The sequence below is a fragment of the Dipodomys merriami genome, unplaced genomic scaffold (genome assembly GCF_024711535.1).
Source record: "Dipodomys merriami isolate MVZ:Mamm:240054 unplaced genomic scaffold, mDipMer1.0.p SCAF_21, whole genome shotgun sequence".
NCBI classification, from domain to species: domain Eukaryota; kingdom Metazoa; phylum Chordata; class Mammalia; order Rodentia; family Heteromyidae; genus Dipodomys; species Dipodomys merriami.
In genome coordinates this window covers 5147137-5170076 of record NW_027203493.1, presented here as the reverse complement: position 1 = coordinate 5170076, position 22940 = coordinate 5147137, and the positions used below count along the sequence as shown (strand labels likewise).

Genomic DNA, 22940 nt, shown 5'->3' with positions numbered 1-22940 from the left:
ACAGAAACAACTGCCCAATAAATAAGTGGGCTAAAGACTTGAAGAGAAACTTTTCTGAAGAAGAAAGAAGGATGGCCAACAGACATATGAATAAATGCTCAACATCCCTAGCCATAAAAGAAATGCAAATCAAAACAACATTGAGATAACCACCTCACCCCAGTTAGAATGGCAAAAATCAAGAACTCTAATAACAGATGCTGGAGAGGATGTGGACAGAAGGGAACCTTACTTCATTGTTGGTGGGAATGTAAACTTGTTCAACCAGTTTAGAAAGTAGTATGTAGGTTCCTCAAAACACTCCACATAGACCTCCCCTATGACCCAGCAATCTCACTTTTGGGCATTTACCCAAATGTTTATAAACATGACCACATTAAAGCTACCAGCACAACTATGTTTATTGCAGCATTATTTACCATAGCTAAGATATGGAACCAACCCAGATGCCCCTCAGTAGATGAATGGATCAAGAAAACATGGTATATATATACAATGGAATTCTATGCCTCCATCAGAAAGAATGACATTGCCCCATTTGTTAAGAAATGGAAAGACTTGGAAAAACTTATATTAAGTGAAGTAAGCCAAGCCCAAAGAAACATAGGTCCCATGGTTTCCCTTATTTGCAATATCTAGTATATGTCTGAGTCAAGCAGAAAAGTTCAGATAAGGTGATGTTTCAAAATGAACCCTAAGATATGTATTTAAATGCTTTTTTTTCTTTCATGCATTTGTTTCTAACACATTTCTAACATTATTTCTTTGTTGCTTTGTATGTCCCTCCATACCCTGCTTTCACTGTATTTGATGTCAGTATAATTTGTGGAAGGGAAGGGGAAAAACAAGTCGTTTAAATAAGGATACAGGTGGATCCGTTGCAAAAATGAGAAATACAAGTTATCATGTTGAAAACGAATTTTACAACTTTGGTGGGGGGGGAGATTGTGTGGGGGGGGTGGGAGGCTGGGAAGAGATGGGAAGGATACACAAAGGAGGAGGCTACAATGCTTGATAAGAAATGTACTCATTATCTTGCCCATGTAATTTTAACCCCTCTGTACACTATTTTCACAATAAAAAAATAAAGAAAAATAAAAAAATTCAAAGTATAAATTGAACATATATATATATATTTATATATACAACCTGAGTAATATAGGTCATAAATAACTGCAAAAGATATCAAAAGTTGTGTTATCTCTCAAATGCTATAAAACCCAAAATAAGTATTTGCACCATTAATATTTCCATAGTAAATATTATGAGAAAATGTACAACAATAAATTTTTGGAGCTTTAAATGAGATTCATGATAAATGATTAGTATACATAATTATTATATTATCTAGAACCATTTATCCACAGGATACAGTTTGTGAATTTTTATCAATCTATGCTGATCAGTGCATTACCCTGATTTACATATTTTGCAGTTCAAGCAAATGTGAGTAATTCAGAGAATTTTCCCCAAGCTTTCCCTGTGCAAAATCTGGGTACACAATAATTTTATTATTTCCTGTCTACCTCTGGAGTACTATAATTTTTTAAAAGAATTTTCCATTATTTTTCACATGTAAAAGTATAAATCTTTAAAAGAATTATAAATATACTCTTCAGAGTAATAAAATATCATTTTATTTAAATTTATATTAAATAGAATATTACTTTAAGATTTTATTTGTAAAGACATCCTTGGAAAGATATTGTCATATTTTCACATATAAAAATATTTAACTTTGGGCAAATTAAATTTGCAGAATCAAGTTCTTTAGAACATATTCCAGATATATTCAGTATAATTAGAGATGATACAGCATGCATTTTGTAGGTACATCTGATGGGAATGAAATGTGATATTTAATGTAAAGAATTTCTGTTCTTAGACCCTCAACTCACCATTGGTCTTTAATGTATCTCATATTCTGAGCGTGAGTAGCTTTTGTCTGATTCAGTAGACATATGCATACTACTTTGGTAACAAAGATGTGACCTTTGATGGTGCTTAGATGATAGAATAGTGTCCTATAAACTCTTATAAATCTTAAGAGGAAAACTCTCCATACAATTATGGATCCAAGAACCAGGCACTGGTGGCTAAAGCCTTTAATCCTAGTTACTCAAGAAGCTGAGATCTGAGGATACAGGTTCAAAGCCAGCCTGGGCAGGAAAGTCTGTGAGACTCTTATCTCCAGTAAACCACCAGAAAACTTTAAGTGGCGCTGTGGCTCAAGTGGTAGAGTGCCTGCTCCAGGCGCAGGACTGACAAAAAAAACAAAACAAACAAAAAAAAAAAAAACGGATCCTTGGGCATAGTACATGCCTGTTGTACTAACTACTCCAAGAGATGGTGCCTGGGTAATATCAGCTCATGACCAGTACATGTCAACATTAGTTAATCCTGTCTCAAAGCTGGACCTGGATGTAAACAATAGTGGTTCCTGTTACTTAAGATTGTGGTTCCAGTTACTTAAGATTTTAAGGTAGTAGAATAATTTTTTCAAGGCTAGTGTAGGCATAGTTAGTGCCAGACCCTATCTGAAAATAACGTAAATCGAAAATGATTAGGGATATGGAATGGGGTAGAAATTTTTCCTATGTAGTGTGAGGCTATGAGTCCAATCTCCAGTTTTATAAAATAACAATATTAAAATAAAAAATAAAATAAACAAATAATAAACAAATTAAGCAGGTTGTTTCCTACTTTCTCTTCTAGTTAATAAAAAACATTGAACATAAGTCGCTACTGATATTTTTCTACAAGTTATTAACAGAATTATTTTGATTTCTGCAATGTGTATACACAATACTCACATAATTGTGGAACACAGAATTCATCCATTGTTATATAAGCCTTCTTTCCATCACTGTGACAGTAGACTTGGGGGGTGTCAACTTAAAGAACTAAAGGTGTATCTTGTTTGATGTTACCCACAGTTTCAGTACATAGTCATATATACAAGTGGTTTCTGGGTTTGTGGTAATATAGATCTCACACGGGATGAACCTGGTCAACCAAAACTACTCAACACATGCCTGCAGTAAAATGGAGCTAGATAGATAATAGATAAGTAGACAGACAGACAGACAGATAGATGTTTGTATGCATGCATTTTCCTTAGCATTCTTAGTTTTTAACCTTTAAACAGCTGGGTATATATGTCGTGTATTTTCGTTTTTGCCTGTGCTGAAATTTATAAAAGCTGCTGACTTAAGGTGTACTCAACACACATGTAGAAGAGAGACTGGCATTTCTATTAGCATATTGTGCAAAAGTTATTATCTATATCCATTTACTGCAGTCAAATCACAGGAGACACAAAGCTGGTACACGAAGATTCAAAGAATCTGGAGAATTTCATGGTATTTGATATCTATTGTATAAAAAAGAATTAAACCCTCCAGTATGTCCCAATTTTGCAACAAAACTCCATCCAAACAAAGGTATTTTTTACAAATATAAACCTTGACATTTAAATTGCTCGAACATTTATGATTCATGCTTTCAAATGGACTCGACCTTACAGATATTGCCTACGTGAACAGAAAATATGCTGAAAACTCTAATGTATCACTACCTTTGTTTAAAAATTGCAGTAAGCAATTTTTAAATTGGGTTAACATGATTATAGATAATATAAAAGGGCAATGGTGACCTTTATTCTTAGTGATTTAAATGTATTATATTACCATATAAACTATAATTATAATTGAGTGAGCTGAACTTACAGCAATGTTCAGTCAGAGTGTTTGCCTGCAATGCCAAAATCCTAGTTCTCATCTCCAATAACACACAGTGAAAAGCATATTATATCTGTAGAATGTGATGTAAACCTCAAGTTAATATTGGCATGATGGCAGGAGATAGGGAGAGGAAATAATTCTGGATGAAGAATCTAGCCTTTTACATCTCTATTGATGTGAACGATCATTTCAACACTTACAACATCTAAAGAAGAGAGAAAACCTCGTGTCCCAAAACCAATAAATGAAAAAGCAAAAATCTCATACATAAAATGAAACAACGAATCCTTAAGGAGAGAGAAATTGTGAAATATGCTCAATATGGAAAACCTTAAGAACAGTCCACAAAGAGATAGACTACTGACACTGAAAACCACTTATTGTATGACATTTTAAGTATGATGTCTAGAATATGGGAAGAGAGAATCAGAAAGTAGTTTTCTAGGCATGGGGGAGGGAAAAGTTTTGGAGACAGCTTTTGGTTACATAATAAAATATGTTCTGGAAGTAAGTGGTGGTAAAAACTGCATCACCTTATCAATAGACCAAAATCCAAAGAAGTGTTTAAGGATGCAAATTTTACAGCTTGCATCTTTTATCTCAATACAAATTGTTAGCAAAGATAGTAACGAGGCAGTTAAAGGAGAGAACTTTTAAAATTGGAGAAATAATAAAAATAGGAGGAGTTATGTAGTGTTTAAACATGAGAAGGATTTGAATATCCTTAGATTCTGCTAAGAAAGTTGATGTAGTTTCTATCATATAGAATGCTATGTGTAGGCTATCTATAAGTTTATTGATTTTTCTGCAGTTGTGGGCTTGATCTCAGGGCCTGGGCGCTTTCCCTGAGCCTTTTTTTTTTTTTGCTCAACGCTAGTGCTTTACCCACTTGAGCCACACCACTTTTAGTTTTTGAATGGTTATTCAGAAATAAAAGTCTCATGGAGAATTTTTTGCTTGGCCTGGCTTCAGACTGAGATCCTCAGATCTCAGCTTCCTGATTACTATTATGGGCATGAGCAATTGATGCTCGGCTAGCTGTACATTTTGTACTGCAAATTTAGTTTCCCCTTTCATCTTGACATTGTTTTGTGAATAATAGTCTAGAATTAAGCCCTATAATTATAAAAAATGAATGTAAATAACATGAGCAAATTGGGGACTGTAGTGCCTCAATGAATATTTGTGTTCATATTCTAGGCTCTGTGTGTGTGTGTGTGTGTGTGTGTGTGTGTGTGTGTGTGTGTGTGTGTGTGTGTGTGTTGGCACTCAGACTTGAACTCAAGAACTCTTGCTGTTTCTGGGAACCAGAAGGAACATGGGAAGATGAAAAGAGAAGGTAAAGCTCCAGGAAGAAATTGAATATGCTTGAAGTACTTACAAGCCTGTGAGAAAAGAGAATACTGAAACTGAGTAAAATATTTAAAAAGGAGAGAGCTGGATTCCAGGGGCTCACGCCTGTAATTTTGGCTACTCAGGAGACTGAGATCTGAGAATCATGGTTCAAAAGCCAGCCTGGGCAGGGAAGTCTGTGAGACTCTTATCTCCAATAAACCACCAGAAAACCGGAAGTGGAGCTGTGGCTCAAGTGTTAGAGCGCTTGCCTTGAGCTGAAGAGCTGAAGGACAGCCCACAGGCCCAGAGTTCAAGCCCCACGACTTAAAAAAAAAAAAGAAAGAAAAAGAAAAAAGAGAGGGATAAGAAAAAGTAATAGACTCAAAATTCATTACATGCATGCATAGAAATATCACAATAAAGCCCTTTGGCATAATTAATATTTTCTAATAATTTTTAAAGTCAAATCTTACTATTTATTTTGTACAAAGTGGAAAACGTAGAACCTAAAATGTAATTATCACATTTGTGTCATACCAAAGCCCCAGGGGAAACAGAAGCAGTTATAAGTCCCAAATGCTAACTGATATAATAGAATGCTTCCTGGTTAATGTCCAACTGACAAGGAGCTGCTAATCTCAGGTAAGTTGTTGAATTTCCAAACTTAAATATATTAGATTTTTTAAAAATGCCTTTTGAGGAGTAAAAAAGATTTCTAAGTCCTTTAGGTTAACTGTTGGACACAGCTGAATAAATTCTGAAATCATCTTAATGAAACCCGTTTCTTCCTGAGATTGGATGAGTCTAAGCAGACCTAGACATTTCCATAAATGACATTTGAATCTGGGTTTATAAGGTAGTCTTTTGTCTCTTTATGACTGTGCATGCACAAACATGGATTTAAATGTTTGTTTCTTTCCTAATTGAAAGTAACAATTAGGTTCACATTTCACTATGTGCAAATAACTTTATTTTTACTTAGGCTGAGTAAATGCTCACTATTACCGATCCCTTACATTGTCAAACACTGTGAAGATGCATGAAAACACTGAGCAATACATACATACAAAGAAAAAAATACACAAGTCTGGATCATTTATCTTTATGCTGTTTCCATGTTTGAAAAGAGATACTACAAATTATATTTTCAGTATGTGGGTGTTTTACCACTTTTCATGATGATTTTTCTTTTTTTGTTTTGCTTTCTTTTGTCAGTCATGGGCCTGAAATCGGCCTGGGCATTGTCCCTCAGCTCTTCAGCTCAAGACTGTGCTCTACCACTTGAGCCACAGCGCCACTTTGGGCTTTTTCTGCTTACATGGTACTGAGGAATCAAACCCAGGGCCTCATGCATGCAAGGCAAGCACTCTACCACTGAGTCACCTTCCTAGCCCCTCATGCTGATTTTTCTCTGATCAGGAAAACCAAACTTCAGACCTAGCCTTCCACAATGAATAGGTGGTAAAATCACAATTCATTTCTAGGACAAAATATAATGAAGAAGTTGTTCCTATCATATAAAATACTAAATAAAAGATAGGTTAATACTAAATAAAAGGTTAATTACAGTATAATATTTATAATTATTTGGCATTGATAGGTTCAGTGACTCTAGAACTAATATATCAGCCCTTTAAACCAATCATATTTTCAAGAAGTAGCATAAGTTCAATAATTATTTATGTTCACATGAATATTTTTAAACCTCAGTAATTTGTCTGTAGGATAGTCTCTATATAATATTTATTTTATTTTAGTTTTAAAGTACATTGAAATGCTAGTAAAATTTAAAAAATTTCTGACACAGGAAACAGTCATGACAGAGAAAAATTAAAGAATTTGTAGAAAGTCACATAACTGAAGTGGTATTTAGATTTACATTATTTTCTCTAACACATTTTAGATTTTTAATTTTTTTCTTGTCATTATCAATATGAGATGCAATCTATTCTTTTTTTCTTTTTTTAAATGATGGTACTGGGGCTTAAATGCAGAGCCTGGGTACTGTCTCATAGAGGTTTTTTCTTTTTTCTAAACATTTTTATTACATTTTTTATTGTAAAGATACTGTTCAGAGAGGTTATAGTTGCATGAGTAAGCTAATGAGTACATTTCCTATTGAGTGTTACCTACTCCTTTGTTTTTCCCCTGCCATCCCTTTCCTCCCCACCTCTCCAACTCCTCCCTTCCCCTCCCCAAGTTGTAAAGTCATTCTTAATGGAGGCACTCTACCACGTGAGCCATTGCTCCACTTTCAAAATTTTGGTGGCTCATTGGACATAAGAAATTCATAGTCTTCTGAAGTGGTGCTGTGGCTTAAGTGGTAGAGTGCTAGCCTTGAGCTGAAGAGATGAGGGACAGCACCCAGGCCCAGAGTTCAAGCCCCATAACCAATAAAAAAAAGAATTTCATAATCTTTCTTGCCTGAGAAAACTATGATCCTCAGATCTCAGCCTCTTAAAAGCTACGATTACAAGAATGAGCGACCTGTACCTGGTATAATATGTTTTTAAACACAGATATTTCCTGAGATTAAAATATAGCTTTATATAACGAGATTGTAATAGTCATCCACCTAAATTAATTTTGTTCTTACTTTTCCCAAATATTCAGGCAAGAGAAAAGAGAAATGGATAGGAGAAATTGCTCCTCGTGGAATGAATTCGTGTTCTTGGGGATTACCAATACTCCTGAGACAAAAGTGATTTTGTTTGTCACCTTTATACTTGTCTATCTCATTAATATTCTGGCAAATCTTGGAATGATCACTTTAATCCAAGTGGACTCCCAGCTTCACACACCCATGTACTTCTTCCTCAGTCACCTCTCTTTCTGTGATATCTGCTACTCCACGGCCATTGGGCCCAAGATGCTGGTGGACATATTTGGCAAGAACAAATCAATTCCTTTCCTGGGCTGCGCTCTGCAGTTCTTGATCTTCTGCATCTTTGCGGATGCTGAGTGCATGCTGCTGGCAGTGATGGCTTTCGACCGGTACAAGGCCATCAGCAACCCTCTGCTCTACACGGTGAACATGTCCAGTAGGGTGTGCACTCTGCTCGTGGCTGGAGTTTACCTGGTGGGGATGGCAGATGCCCTGATCCACACCACACTGGCATTCCGCTTATGTTTCTGTGGGTCTAATGAGATCAATCATTTCTTCTGTGATTTGCCTCCACTTTACCTCCTCTCTTGTTCTGACATCGAGGTCAATGAGTTGGTATTATTCATCATTTTTGGCTTCATCGAGGTGAGCACCATCTCAGGAGTCCTCATCTCTTACTGTTATATTATTTTATCAGTGTTAAAAATTAGATCTGCTGAGGGCAGGTTCAAAGCTTTCTCCACTTGTACCTCTCACTTGACCGCAGTGGCCATTTTCCAGGGAACTGTGCTCTTCATGTATTTTCGACCAAGTTCCTCCTACTCCCTAGATCAAGACAAAATGACCTCTTTGTTTTACACCCTCGTGATACCCATGCTGAACCCTCTGATTTATAGTCTACGGAACAAGGATGTGAAAGAGGCTGTGTTAAAGCTGAGAAATAAAAGGTGTATTTAAGATATTGTATTTCAGATATCATAGTATAGTTAATATATCATAGTACACACTGTGTTTATGTTGCTATAGCATACATACAGAAATCCATGTATATTATTCAGTTACCATGGCTTTTCTGAAAATTTTTAAAATTACCTTTAAGTAGTCGGGGTTTAATTTGAGGTGTCAGTTTATATACTCGAACAATGCCCTCCCTTTCATTCATTACCCCACATCTCTCCCATTCCTCCCTGTCCCTTAATGTTGCTGGGTCTGTTTTCACATATGTACATTGACTATTATGCTATTATGCATATATATGTCCACATTTCCTCTCTCCATTTGTTTGTCCTCTACCCTCCTTCTTGTCACCATTTTTTCCCCCTCTCAACAACACCTGTTCCAACTTCCTGGGATTTATTTTGTTAAGCTGTAGGTTAGTGGTTTGAAAAATCTACCCCATTACAATCCTCTCCTGTGTACACCATATGATAACATGTTTGCATGCATGTACATATCAGCCTGTGTATGTTTTCATATCTGCTTTTTTTTTGTCAGTTGTGGGGCTTGAAATCTGGGTCTGGCCACTGTCACTCAGCTCTTCAGCTCAAGGATAGCACTCTACCACTTGAGCCACAGCACTACTTCCAGGTTTCTGGTGGTTTATTGGAGATAAGATTTTCATAGACTTTTGTGCTCGGGCTGGCTTTGAACCATGATCCTCAGATCTCAGCCTCCTGAGTAGCTAGGATTACAGGTGTGAACCATCAGCGCCTGGTTCATATCTGCTTTTTTTTTATTTGTGACATTTCATTGTTTCTATTATTTAATATTATTTCACTTGAACTAAGATGTATTGAGGGTTTTTAATCCCATTCAATACACTTACATGCTTCATGGTTAATGGCATATCCAGTAGTTTATTACTAAATCTTGTATTTTATTAGTAGTAATGGAAATTAATTAAGCACTCAAACAGAGTAAATTCATTTGACTAATTATAACTTCTTGAATTTGCAAAGCAGAAAATGCCTTTTCTGGAATGATTGTTCTGGTATTTCTTGAATCAAATGGTAACTAACTTAGATGGTAGTGACACTTCTATCTTGTGATTCTTCAGAATTATGGGACAAAATGCCTAGATATGGTCGATCTTAGAGTATTTATGAAATCTTCACCATTTCCTTTTCTTATAGTCTGTCAAATTACAACCTAATTTAAGGTCAACCAATTACCACCAACAAATATTATTACCCAATTAAATATCATCCATGACTATGTAAAGAGAATAAATATTACATATTGTCTATATCAACAATTTTTTTTGTTCTGGCTGGTAAAACTTTTGTATAATAAAATGACAAGGAAACAGTATTTGTATATGTATAAAACCATCTAAGACTTCATCTATATAAAAGAGAGATATAAACTATAGTGCCTATCACCGCACTCTAGTAAGTATGGTTATTCTCACAATGAGAAAGTGTCAAGATGTAGGGAAGATGTAGGGAAAAGAGATGCTTCGAGTAATGTTGATGAGAATGTAAATTAATATAGTCACTATGTAGAACAGTATTGAGTTTCCTAAAACTTATCATCAAATAGATCTAGAATATGATCTAGCTATGTTACCACTGGGTATAGATTCAAAGGAAAAATACCTACTATGTCAAATTGACATTTTCATACAATTAATCATTTCATCAATATTCACATGCACATAAAAGGAAAACAAATGTTGGATAGATAAAAAGATGACACATACATACAATGGCATACTATTCAGCCATAAATAATAGAATACTGAGTGCACACAATTGTGTTAACCAAATTATGGTATTTTTCGGGAGAATTTAAACTTTAATTCCTTAGAAAAGTCCAACAAATTAAGTACCAGGAAATTGGCATTTGAAAGATATGTGTTGGGGGGGAGAAAAGAGGAGGGTAGTAGAGAAATGAAGTGGAAGGATGGCAATGTAGACATAATGTTCAATGGATACCTTGAAATGAAAAAAGTTGAGGGGATGGTTTGGGCAGAATATTGAAAGGGTGACATTAATCAAGATGCACTGTACTGATAACTGATTTGTTGAATGGTAACTACTTTGTGCCACTACTTAAAGAAAATAGGAACATAATTTTAAAAAGAATGGTACTAAGTAAGACACACTCAAAGAAACATAGGTCCTATGGTTTCCTTTGTCTGCAATAACTAGTATATGTCTAGGACAAGCAGAAGAGGTCAAAAGCTATGGACATTCGACCATATAACCTGATGCTAAGTGAAATGAACCCCTACATAAGGACACAAGATGTTTTATTTTTGTTGCTGTTCTTCTTAATGTACTTATAATGTACTATATGGATTTTTTGTTTATTTGTATGTTCTTCTCCCATGATACAATCTCTGTTGTCACTGTATTTGATTCCAGTGACCTACATCTTGTATATACATTTTTTTCTAATTTGGGGAGGGGAAAAGAAATAACAAAATGCTGCAATAAGAATACAGGATGACCCATTGTAACAATGAGATGTACAAGATTGTATGTTGAAAATGAACTTTACAACTTTGCATGGGGAGGGTTGAGGGGAGGGAGGAGATGGAGAGGGAGATGGAGAGGAAAGGGATGGTAGATGAAGTATAAAAGAGGGTGTAACAATGCTCGATAGGAAATGGACTCATTACCTTGCTTATGTAACTGTAACCCCTCTGTACAGTATCTTTACAATAAAAAATATATATCAAAAAAAGAATGAAAAGCTGGGCGCTGGTGGCTCACGCCTGTAATCCTAGCTACTCAGGAGGCTGAGATCTGAGGATCGCGGTTCAAAGCCAGCCCGGGCAGAAGAGACAGTGAGACTCCTATCTCCAATAAACCACCAGAAAACCGGAAGTGGTGCTGTAGCTCAAGTGGTAGAGTGCTCACCTTGAGCTGAAGAGCTGAGGGACAGCACTCAGGCCCAGAGTTCAAGCCCCACGACTGACAAAAAAAAAAAAAAGAATGAAATGCTGTTTTAGGTTAAAGTGGATGGATATGGAGATAGTTAAGTGAAATAAGCCAAAAATAGAAAGAAAAACACCATGTGATCTCAGTAAGATGAGTCTAATATGAAAGATGATCTCAGGAAAGTTGAGAGTAGATTACTATCCAAGAGAGTAGATTATTATCCAAGAAAGCTGGGCGCTGGTGGCTCACACCTGTAATCCTAGCTACTCAGGAGACTAAGATCTAAGGATCACAGTATAAAGCCATCCCAGGCAAGAAAGTCTGTGAGACTCTTATCCCCAATAAAACACTCAGAAAATGGAAAGTGTTGCTGTGGCTTAAGTAGTAGAGCACTCACTTTGAGCTGAAGAGCTGAATGACAGCTCCCAGGCCCAGAGTTCATGCCCCACAACTGACACACAAAAAACAGTTACAGTTATTATCCAAGAAGGAAAGAAGGAGAAGACTAGGAGATAGAAGAGACTGAGAAAGTTTGATTATCGGGGACTAAGCTACTGAGTCTAACATGGAAAACAGGGTGGGTTTGCTGTTGTTCAATGGAATACTAGATTTTTCTGTTTCCTTGAAGAGGATTCAATTTCTCTTTACAGAATTTTAAAGTTTTCACAATAGAAGTCCTTCATATCTTGGGTTAATTCCTAGGTATTTATTTTTATATATACACACTGGGACATGATACATTACATAGGATTCTAGACATTCACACAGAGGCAAAAGAAAGGTATGTGTAGGAGTGGATGACAATGGTTCAAGAGCTATGTGTGTGTGATCATATAAAATAGTATTTTATGAAATGAACTCCAAAAAAAGGAAACAAGGGATTTGTTTTTAGTTGCTGTTGTTGCTGTTTTTGTTTTCTTTTACTTTGGTCTTGTTTGTGTTTGGAGAAGCAAGGAAAAGGTGGGAGAAAGGGTGAAGAAATACAACATTGGTACTCACTAGACACCATGGAAAATGAGCTGTACATCTTGTGGGTGAGGATGGGAAGAAAAAACTGGGAGAGTATGAAGAAAAGGGAGACATGGATCAAAAAGAATTGTACTCATTACCTGACTCATTTAACTGTAACCCTTTGTATATCAACTCTGCAATAGCAAATTAATTAATTGATTAAAGCTTAAAAGTTCTCTATATGGATCAAGTGGTAAAATGCTTAATTGGAAACGATGAATCCAGGAGTTGAACCCCAGTATTGCAAAGCAGACAAAAATTATAGGATACTTCATTAGTATGCTTAATTTTAGTGTTTTATTTAGGCTTTAAATCAAGTTAGAACCTTTGAAAACTTAGAAATTGCAACACTGTTATCTGATACCTTTTCTTGTGACCAAATCTGTTCTCCTCATGCATATTAAACCTATAAACCTATTCACTGTCTAAGTCTTTTTTATTTTTAGATTGTATTTGTTGATCTTTTTATTTGTGACATTTGTTCTTTTATTTTTTAATTTTTATTGTGAAAATACCATACAGAGGGGTTACAATTACATGAGCAAGGTAATGAGTACATTTCTTATCAAGCATTGTTGCCTCCTCCTTTGTTTCCCCTTACCATCTGTTCCCTAGGATCTTGCACGCTTCCCAAAATGACAAGGAATATTTTTTCAAGGACAAGTAGTTTCTCAATCTGTATATGCCATAGTGGTTTTCTATATTCCATTGTTGACTGCTTGCTGTATGTTTGCAATGGGAAAAGTCAAAAATTATGTTTACAGAAGTTTCAGCAAAATTATTACCTATGTCTACCCATGATGAAAATGTCAGTAAAATTTACATTCCACAAAATAATTTCACTGACTATCTAAAAATAGTGTGAAAAATTTAAAATGTGTGGACAATATTTTCTGCTGTGAGGAGCAATGGATAAAGTGACCTGTCCTTAAAAACAATAACAAAAAGAGAGACTAGCAGAGCTCTGTTTTCTTGTGGAATCAAATTACTTGGTCAATTGACATTGTAGAAAAATTCTGTTTCTTAAGGTTAGAGGATAAATATCCTGGTTTTCCTAGTGAATAGCAGGTAAAATTTATTTGTTGATGATTTCTAGATGGTACCCCCAAAATTATAGCCCAATCAGACTAGAAAACAGAAACTGAATTCTTTTACTGACTTTTCATTTCCACATGTGTCATTGCATGTCTGAAGCATTCCTTTCTTCTTTCTATTTTATTAGGTTAATGTAACAGAGTAGGAAGTACTATATTGATAATGAATTCATCTCTAAATGTACACTCAAATAATTATTATATTCATACATGCCATGAATAAAACTTGGTGGTATATGGAGGATAAATTAGTGTGACTATTGCAAAATTCCTGTGAAATAGGTGATATTTATTTGGCAGGTTTTCCAACTGACATAAATCTTCTATTGTGTTGGTAGTAATTGATGGGTTTAGATGTGATTTTGATTGAATATATTTTCTGGTATCTAGTGCTCTAACAAGCCAGTGATTAAAACTAGAAAAAATCCATATCCATTTTTCTTCTAGTACAGTGAATGGAGCATACAAATTCGCAATTTTAATGAAAACATGCAAAGCATGTTTATTGATATCTTAAAACCTTTAGGCTTTTCTATGAATGATGTAAAGCACAGCCATACTCATGAATCAGTTCACGCACTTAATCAATCACTCAAAATATTTGATACTCACATAGTATGCCGCATTATATTTCGGAACTATAGACTTACAGTGAATGTAAATGTGAAGATGCATGAAATTATTCAGTAAATATCATATCATATTTTTAAGTAACGAATCTCTCCTGACTGAATTCTGCTCATAGACTTTTTACATGGAAGATATTATGCATAATATAACCTCTTTCATGAACAAGAATGTTGGCTATAGTTTATATTGGCTATAGTTTAATTTCCTGAGCAAAGTGAATTTCATGCTAGTATTTAAAATTAACAAAAATATGCAATAAACTTGAAGTGAACACCATCTTAAATGGTGAAGGTACAGATTCAGAATGCTTTTCTCTGGTGAGTGTGACTAGCAATTCAGCCATGCATGAACCCAATTTTTTTGTTGGTCAAGGGGTTGGAACTCAGCCTTAGGTCCTTACCTGAGCTTTTCTGCTCAAGGCTAGCAAGCATTTACCACTTTGAGCCCCAGCCCCACTACTGGTTTTCTGGTGGTTAATTAGAGATAAGAGTTTCAAGGACTTTCCTGTCCAAGCTGGCTTTGAACCATGATCCTCAGATCTCAGCCTCTTGTGTAGTTAGGATTATAGGCATGAGCCACCAGTGCCCCACCATAGCCCTATATTTTCAGTAATAATTTTCTCAGTGCTTCAATCACATCCTTGTTCCTAAGGGTATATATCATGGGATTGAAGATGGGCGTCACGATGGTGTAGAAAAGAGAGAGCAACCTGTCAGTTCCGGCAGAATGGTTGGATTTGGGCCTGAAGTAGGTAATGCTAGCAGATCCATAAAAGAGAATTACAACGAGCAGGTGGGAAGAACAGGTGGAGAAGGCCTTAGCACGTCCAGTGGTGGTCGGCAGCCTCAGAACAGTGGCAATAATTTTGCTGTAAGAGGCAATTATCAGCATGAAAGGGACTGCAACGAACAACATGGCTACTGCATAAACAGACAGCTCATGCACCAAAGTGTCCCCGCAGGCTAGCTTGAGGATGGGAGGTATGTCACAGAAGAAGTGGGTGATTTTGTTAGAACTACAGAAATGCAGAGAGAATATTTGACAGGTCTGTCCTATCTGGACTGGGATTCCCCCGAGCCAGGCTCCGGCTGCCAGTTGGATGCACTTCTTTGGGTTCATGATTAGAGGATAGTGGAGAGGGCTGCAGATGGCCACGTAGCGGTCATAGGACATCACAGCCAGGAGAAAGCACTCAGTGGCTGCCAGCATAAGGAAGAAACACATCTGGGAGGCGCAGTCCAACAGAGAAATGCTTCTTTTCTGAGTCCAAAGGTTGAACAGAATTCTTGGGATAATGACAGACACATAACAGATTTCCAAGGTAGAAAAATTTGCCAGGAAAAAATACATGGGTTTCTGCAGTGCAGGGTCAAGCCTAGTGATTATGATGATGAGGCCATTTCCAAATAAGATAACCACATAAACAATGACAAAGGCCCCAAACAGAAACCCTTGGAGGCTTGGGAGGTCAGAGAATCCCAGAAGGACAAATTGTTTTACTGCGGACACATTGTCTTCCTCTTTGAAATCCCCGAGCACCATCTGTGGTAGTGAAGGAATCACAAGGAGGAATTACACTCTTACCTTAGCTGTTTTTTCTCATGTATAAACAATTTCCAAATTTCCCAGTTCTCTGGTGTTATAAGTCTAGAGCTTCCATGTACTTTGAGGCTGTAGTGAAGTGTGTTTGGGGATCCAAATAGATCTTTAATCATTATTATTATTGTTGTTGTTATTAATCTTTAAGTGGTTGTACAAAGGCATTGCCATTTACCAAAGCAGTTTCTTAATATGTGCCTCTCAGTGAATGGTAGTATTCTCATGTATCTCATCCTTACCCACCTTTTCCTCACTATGCTTAATTTTGTAGGATATCCATTAATTCTTGAACTGTATTCTCTCCTTCTTGTCTTCTTCATTCCTCTACCCTTTTTCATCTGACCTCACCCCACCACTTCCAAGTACCCTCGTTTACTTCATAGAACTTCCACTTTGCCTTACAATGGAATTGCCCTACTTGTTACGTTCTTCCTTGAATCTACCGTATTTCAGTTAGTACTGTGGTATACACTTGCATACTACCCGAAGTATTTTACTTATGAGTTTATAAGCTAAATCTAGCTTCTACATAGAAGGGAAAACATGTATCCTTTGTCTCTCAGGACCTGACTTACTGCACTAATAAGTTTATGATGACAAATTTCGTCTGAATGTCTTTTAACATCTTTGTCCACATAATGAGATATACCACAATATATTTTCACATAAACAACATATAAAACAAAATCTGATTTTTTGTTTAATTATGGAAATATTTTATCCAGAAGGCACTGGCTAATGCCTGTAATATTAGTTAATCAGGAGGCTGAGAGTTGAACATTATGGTTTGAAGCCAGACTGGCATGAAAAGTCCAAGTGACTCTTATGTCCTATTAACTACCAAAAATTCAGGTATGGAGCTGTGTCTCAAGTGGTAGAGCACTAGCCTTAAGCAAAACAGCTCAAGGACATTGTCCATGCAATGATTTTAAGCCCTATCACCAGCACACACACATATTATATAAACTATACTTGTATATATATAAATACCATACATACATTCATATACACATACACATATAGGTATATATACATATATACTGAGTCTCTAAAATTAAAATGTATTAAAATACTATGACATTATTGAATTATGGCTTTAAGGCATAGAATGTGTTTGTTTTAATCATCTAACAATTTTACCTTTTTTAACATGTTGATTTACTTGTTTTCCTAAATCTAGAGCTTAATATATGGATGAGGATAAAACTCACTGCTTTATGTGTTCTGTCTATCATTTCCTTTTGGACTAGCATCCATGAAGTCCTCACATTTAATTAACGAAGCCCTGGCCTCTAACCCAGTAGTGGCCTTTTTTTGGTCATTCTTCTATTATATCTGATAGTATTTAGGCTCTTTCCTCATTGTAACTTCAATCTGTCAAATTCCAGTGATTAAAGGAAACATATATTTCTAAATTGAGTTAAACAATTTATTCAAACATTAGTAAGAAAATAAAAACTTTGTCAATACATCTTTCCATTCTCAATGTACCAAAATCTTTTGTTTCTCTTGCATTTCTATTTCTTTGATTGACAGTGTCAAACATTCTGGTTTTTTTTTTTTTTTTTTTGGTCCAGTTGTGGGGCCTGAACTCTGGGCCTGGACGCTGTCCCTCAGCTCTTCAACTCAAGGCTAGTGCTCTACAACTTGAGCCATAGCGCCACTTCTGGCTTTTTTCTTTTTGCTTATGGGGTGCTGAGGAATCAAACCCAGGGCCTCATGCATGCAAGGCAAGCGCTGTACTACTGAGCCACCTTCCCAGCCCCTCAAACATTCTTTTGTGCAATACAAGTACAACTTGATAAATATTAGTGGGTTTCTCCACATAAAACAGTATGCAAAGAAAGAAATACTAATGACACAAATATATCCCGATAGATATCATATTCTAATCATGATCTTCTGTAAAATGCTTACTCAAATGTTTTAATGTTTCTGGTAGTGTCTGAACTTTGGGAACTTTTCTGCCTAAAAATCCAAAATAATTTTATATTACTGTTTTAATAATAAAGGATATTCAAGAAAATATTTATCTCTTTTGTTTTTATTCAAATACATCATGTTTATTTTTCTCATATGTATTTTGAAAGAGTAATTTTGGTGTATTTATTGTGATGTTAATTATTTAAAGCATCAATTGTGCACAAATTTCATGCTCCTTATTTGCAGAGTAAGTCTATGAAATAAAATTCAAGGTGGGCAACAAAATAGACACAAATTTATGCATACACAAATTTTTATGTTGTCAAATGTCTTTATGAAAAAATCATTAAAACATATCATTTTTCTTTTATAATTTCAGATTCATTAATCAGAGATCCCAATTCTAATCAACAGAAACACATTTAATAGGAGGCAGTGGCTGCCTTCTTAAAAAGTATCCCAGTCTGTATTTTTCTTGTACATTGCATACAATTGAATATTTATAAGAGATGATCATCAGTTATAATATGTGAATTGCTTATATCTATTCATAACACATAATTATCATTGAATAAGTATTAACACATAGTATGATAAAGATATTGATGCTCATTATATTAGTTTTAAGGTATCAGCTTGTGTGATAAATAGGATGTTACAATATACTCTCATATGATCTAAGAATATTGAATATTAATTCTGTAACAGGGTAATCTAAAACAAAAATTTTAAATTAACAACACAACAATAAAAAACACTTTTCAATTTTTCTGTGATTTCTTCTTATTGGTGCTGCTAAAAAGTAAGTTAAAATGTACATGGAAAAATTACATGTAAAATATTTTTGGTACTTGTAAAAGTATTTTTCCCATTATCTTCAGAGTGAAGTTAATTATATTTCTTACCTTTAATGATTAATTAAAGACAGATATTGAGAAATAGGTTGGTTTATTTCCTTGAGTTAGGATTTTACCTTTATTTGAAACATATTCTGTAGTCAGAACAGTTATTTAAGTAGAATGTGCTCTCTACTCTAGGGATAAATTCCTCTCCCACAACACCTTCTAATTGGAAAGCAACCATCCTTCTTCCTGCCATTCAAAAAGTTTGGTACAACAAATAATAATCATGATGCTATCTGATCATGACATTGCTTTTGAATTTTTCTCCCTCTTTTTTTTCATTAGAGCTTGACAAGATGTCCAGAGCTCTTTGCTGAATACTCTCTTCTTAAATATGAGCCTTCCTCCTCTAGGTCACACTCCAGACTAAAGAAGAAGAAAGAAATATTCTCTCTTTCTTCTGAGCTGTACTAAATACACACACACACACACACACACACACATACACACACACACACACACACACACACACACACACAGCATGTCCAGGAACAATTTCTCACATGACATTTAGTAACAAGTTTGGGCCAATTTGGAAGAAAGTCTACTAGACATAATCTTTACCTAAGCACCAGGTGAACCCACCTAAGATTTTGCATTTTTGTTATTAATCTTCTGTTGTCCTGACATACAGTTTTACTTAGTTACTTCTTGAGTTTGCAGTCAAGGACCTCTTATGATGGAATATAAAAGTAATAAAATAAAGTTTCATAATACTTTCAGTCAACACATATGCAAAAAATGCAAAGATCTTAGCTTCCTGAGTAGCTAAGATTACAGACTTAAGCCACCATTTCCCAGCTAGATAGTTTTAAATTATAAAATGGGAACATGGAAATATTTAATGTGTACAACATCTAATAACAAATCTGTACAGTCATTAAAAATATCGAACCATCTATAAAATTGTATATATATTGTTATTGACTACCAGTTAGATATGTTTATAATACCTTTTTTTGTCAGTCAGCCCAAGGCTAGTGCTCTACCCCTTTAGCCACAGTGCCACTTCTAGTTTTCTGGTGGTTAATTGGAGATAAGAGTGTCACAGATGTTCCTGCCTAGGCTGGATTTGATGATCCTCAGGTCTCAGCCTCCTGAATAGCTAAGATTACAGGCATGAGCCACCAGCACCTGGCTATAATACATTTTTTTATATAGCACATATAATCCTATAGTATATATGTGTATATTTATAATTTTTGCAAACCAAAATATAAACTATGGGCTGGGAAGGTGGCTCAGTGGTAGAGCGCTTGCCTTGCATGCACGAGGCCCTGGGTTTGATTCCTCAGCAGCACGTAAGCAAAAAAGAAAAAACCGGAAGTGGCACCGTGGCTCAAGTGGTAGTGCGTTAGCCTTGAGCTAAAGAGCTGAGGGACAGCGTCCAGGCCCCATGACCGGACCAAAAAAAAAAATATATATATATATATAAACTATATATAAAGTATAAACTATATTACATACATTTACATATGTAAAAATTTTGTTTTTATATGTAAAAGTAATTCTACCCAGTTTCATAATTCTGACTAATGTGGAATCTAGTTTGCATTGCTTCACATTCCCCAACTCTACCTTATCTGGGCAGGAACATGAATGCCCTTGAGAAAACAAGCCACTTAAGTGTAAGCTAAAATTTACTGGAGAATATTCAAACTCAAAAATGTTGGTTTTAATCCCTTTCTTCCCTCTACATTTCATACAGATTCTTGTTAATTCTTCTACCTGGGCATTGAACTATAGGAAAATCAGCTTTCTGTTATCATTTATTTATTATGATCTATTTCCTTTTTCAACCAAACTATCTTAGATGAAGACATATTTTTAGCTAGGCCACTTGGACCAGAGATGCTGTTTCCATGTTTGTATCCATTTGGTTAAAGTATTTTACATTTGAGATATTTCAAAGAAAAATCTCCGAAGGCCTGCAGTCATTCTTAATATAGTTCTTTTGTTATGTGAACACTATGCCTGAGATTATTGAATTGGACACTCTTTGAACCATTGTTTAAAGATATTAATAATTAATTTTCGAAAGAATGTCCTATAAATTTATTCATACATACATTGATTTGCATACAATAACAAATATTAGATGATATTTACTTCCAGAGGCACAAAAAGCAGAAATTCACCGACAAAAAAGATCAAAACAAAAACAACAAAAAAACCTCTTGTGTCCAAATCTTGGGGTTCATTTTGCTTAGTATCATCTTATATGGTCATATGTACATAGCTTTTGAGCTTTTCTGCTCAACTAATAAGATTATTCTATATGTATACTAATTATTGCAAATAAGGGAAACTATGAGAGCTATATTTCTTTGGGCCTGGCTTACTTCACTTAATATAAGTTTTTCCAAGTCTTTCCAATTTTCTAGCAAATGGGTGGTGTCATTCTTATATGGAGGCATAGAATTCCATTGTACGTATAAACCACATTTTCTTGATCCATAGAAATCCCACAGACTGGGAGAAGATCTTCACTAGCTATAAAACAGACAAGGCCCTCATATCTAAAATTTACTTAAAACCTAAAAAGTTAAATTCCCCCAACAACAAATCCTCAATTAAACAACTGCCCAATAAATAAGTGGGCTAAAGACTTAAAGAGAGACTTCTCTGAAGAGGAAACAGGAATGGCCAATAAACACATGAAGAAATGCTCAACTTCTCTAGCCATAAAAGAAATGCAAATCAAAACAACATTGAGATTCCACCTCACCCCAGTTAGAATAGCTATAATCAAGAACTCTAATAACAACAGATGCTGAAGGGGATGTGGACAGAAGGGAACCTTACTGCATTGTTGGTAGGAGTGTAAACTTGTTCAACCACTTTGGAAAGCAATATGGAGGTTCCTCAAAAGACTCCACATAGAGATCCCCTATGACCCAGCAATCCCACTTTTTGGCATTTACCCAAATGTTCACAAACAAGACCACACTAAAGCTACCAGCACAACTATATTTATTGCAGTATTATTTACCATAGCTAAGATTTGGAACCCACCTAGATGCCCTTCAGTAGATGAATGGATCAAGAAAACGTGTTATATATACACAATGGAATTCTATGCTTCCATCAGAAAGAATGACATTGCCCCATTTGTTAGGAAATGGAAAGACTTGGAAAAAATTATATTAAGTGAAGTAAGCCAGGCCCAAAGAAACATAGGTCCCATGATTTCCCTTATTTGCAATAACTAGTATATGTCTGAGAGAAGCAGAAAAGGTCAGATAAGTTGATGTTAGGCGAAATGAACCCCAAGATAAGTATTCAAATATTTTTTCTTTCATGCGATTGTTTCTAACATATTTATAAGATAATTTCTTTGTTGCTTTGTATGTCCCTCCCCCAGTGTATAACCCCTGCTTTCACTGTATTTGATGTTGGTATAATTTGTGGAAAGGAAGGGAAAAATCAAATCGTTTAAATAGGGATACAGGTGGACCCATTTCAACAATGAGATGTACAAATCTTTATGTGAAAAAATGAACTTTACAACTTTGGTGGGGGAAGGAGGATTGGGTAAGGGGATGGGGGATGGGAAGGGATGGGAATGGGAAACAAAGGAGGAGGCAACAATGCTTGATAAGAAATGTACTCATTATCTTGCCCATGTAATTGTAACCCCTCTGTACAGTATTTTCACAATAAAAAAATCTAATAACAACAGATGCTGGAGGGGATGTGGGCAAAAGGGAACCCTACTGCATTGTTGATGGGAGTGTAAACTTGTTCAACCACTTTGGAAAGCAGTATGGAGTTTCCTAAAAGAAACCACATAAGGGCTGGGAAAGTGGCTCAGCGGTATAGTGCTTGCCTTGCATACATGAGACCCTGGGTTCGATTCCTCAGCACCATATAAGCAAAAAAAGCCAGTAGTGGTGCTGTGGTTGTAATGTCTCAGAAGATTAAGTTCTCTGGGTTTTAATGACTTTTACTTTTTATATATTGTAGCTTCATCATCCAAACCTTTTCCTTCTCCTTCACCTGATATCCTCTGTGTTGGTTTTTTAAACCTTGCCCTTTGCCTTTATAAGGCGTTATGCATGTGGTGTGGTGAATGTGATAATCTGTTCTTCAAAATTCATATTTAAATCTACCTAGAAGGATAGTTTTCTCCAAATCAAGTCAAATTTGATAGGTATATATTTTGGAAGAATAGCATGTATGTAAATAAATAGATTGATACATACATACAT

General features: G+C 35.5%; 2 protein-coding genes across 2 annotated transcripts; one reads left to right on the top strand and one right to left on the bottom strand.

Annotated features, from left to right (window-relative positions):
- The first annotated feature begins 7704 nt into the window (after positions 1-7704).
- LOC138833642 (olfactory receptor 5W2-like) lies at positions 7705-8640 on the top strand. Its single transcript, XM_070031925.1, has one exon. It carries the CDS (start codon positions 7708-7710, stop codon positions 8638-8640), a length of 933 nt encoding a protein of 310 aa, XP_069888026.1. The 5' UTR covers positions 7705-7707.
- Positions 8641-14902: 6262 nt separating this feature from the next.
- Positions 14903-15847, bottom strand: LOC138833641 (olfactory receptor 10AG1-like). The gene has a single exon (XM_070031924.1). The coding sequence runs from the start codon at positions 15845-15847 to the stop codon at positions 14903-14905; it is 945 nt and encodes a 314-aa protein (XP_069888025.1).
- Positions 15848-22940: the final 7093 nt, after the last annotated feature.

Bases quoted from the DNA above. Each gene is read 5' to 3' on its own strand.
- LOC138833642 (XM_070031925.1), top strand. From the start codon at position 7,708: ATGGATAGGAGAAATTGCTCCTCGTGGAATGAATTCGTGTTCTTGGGG.
- LOC138833641 (XM_070031924.1), bottom strand. From the start codon at position 15,847: ATGGTGCTCGGGGATTTCAAAGAGGAAGACAATGTGTCCGCAGTAAAA.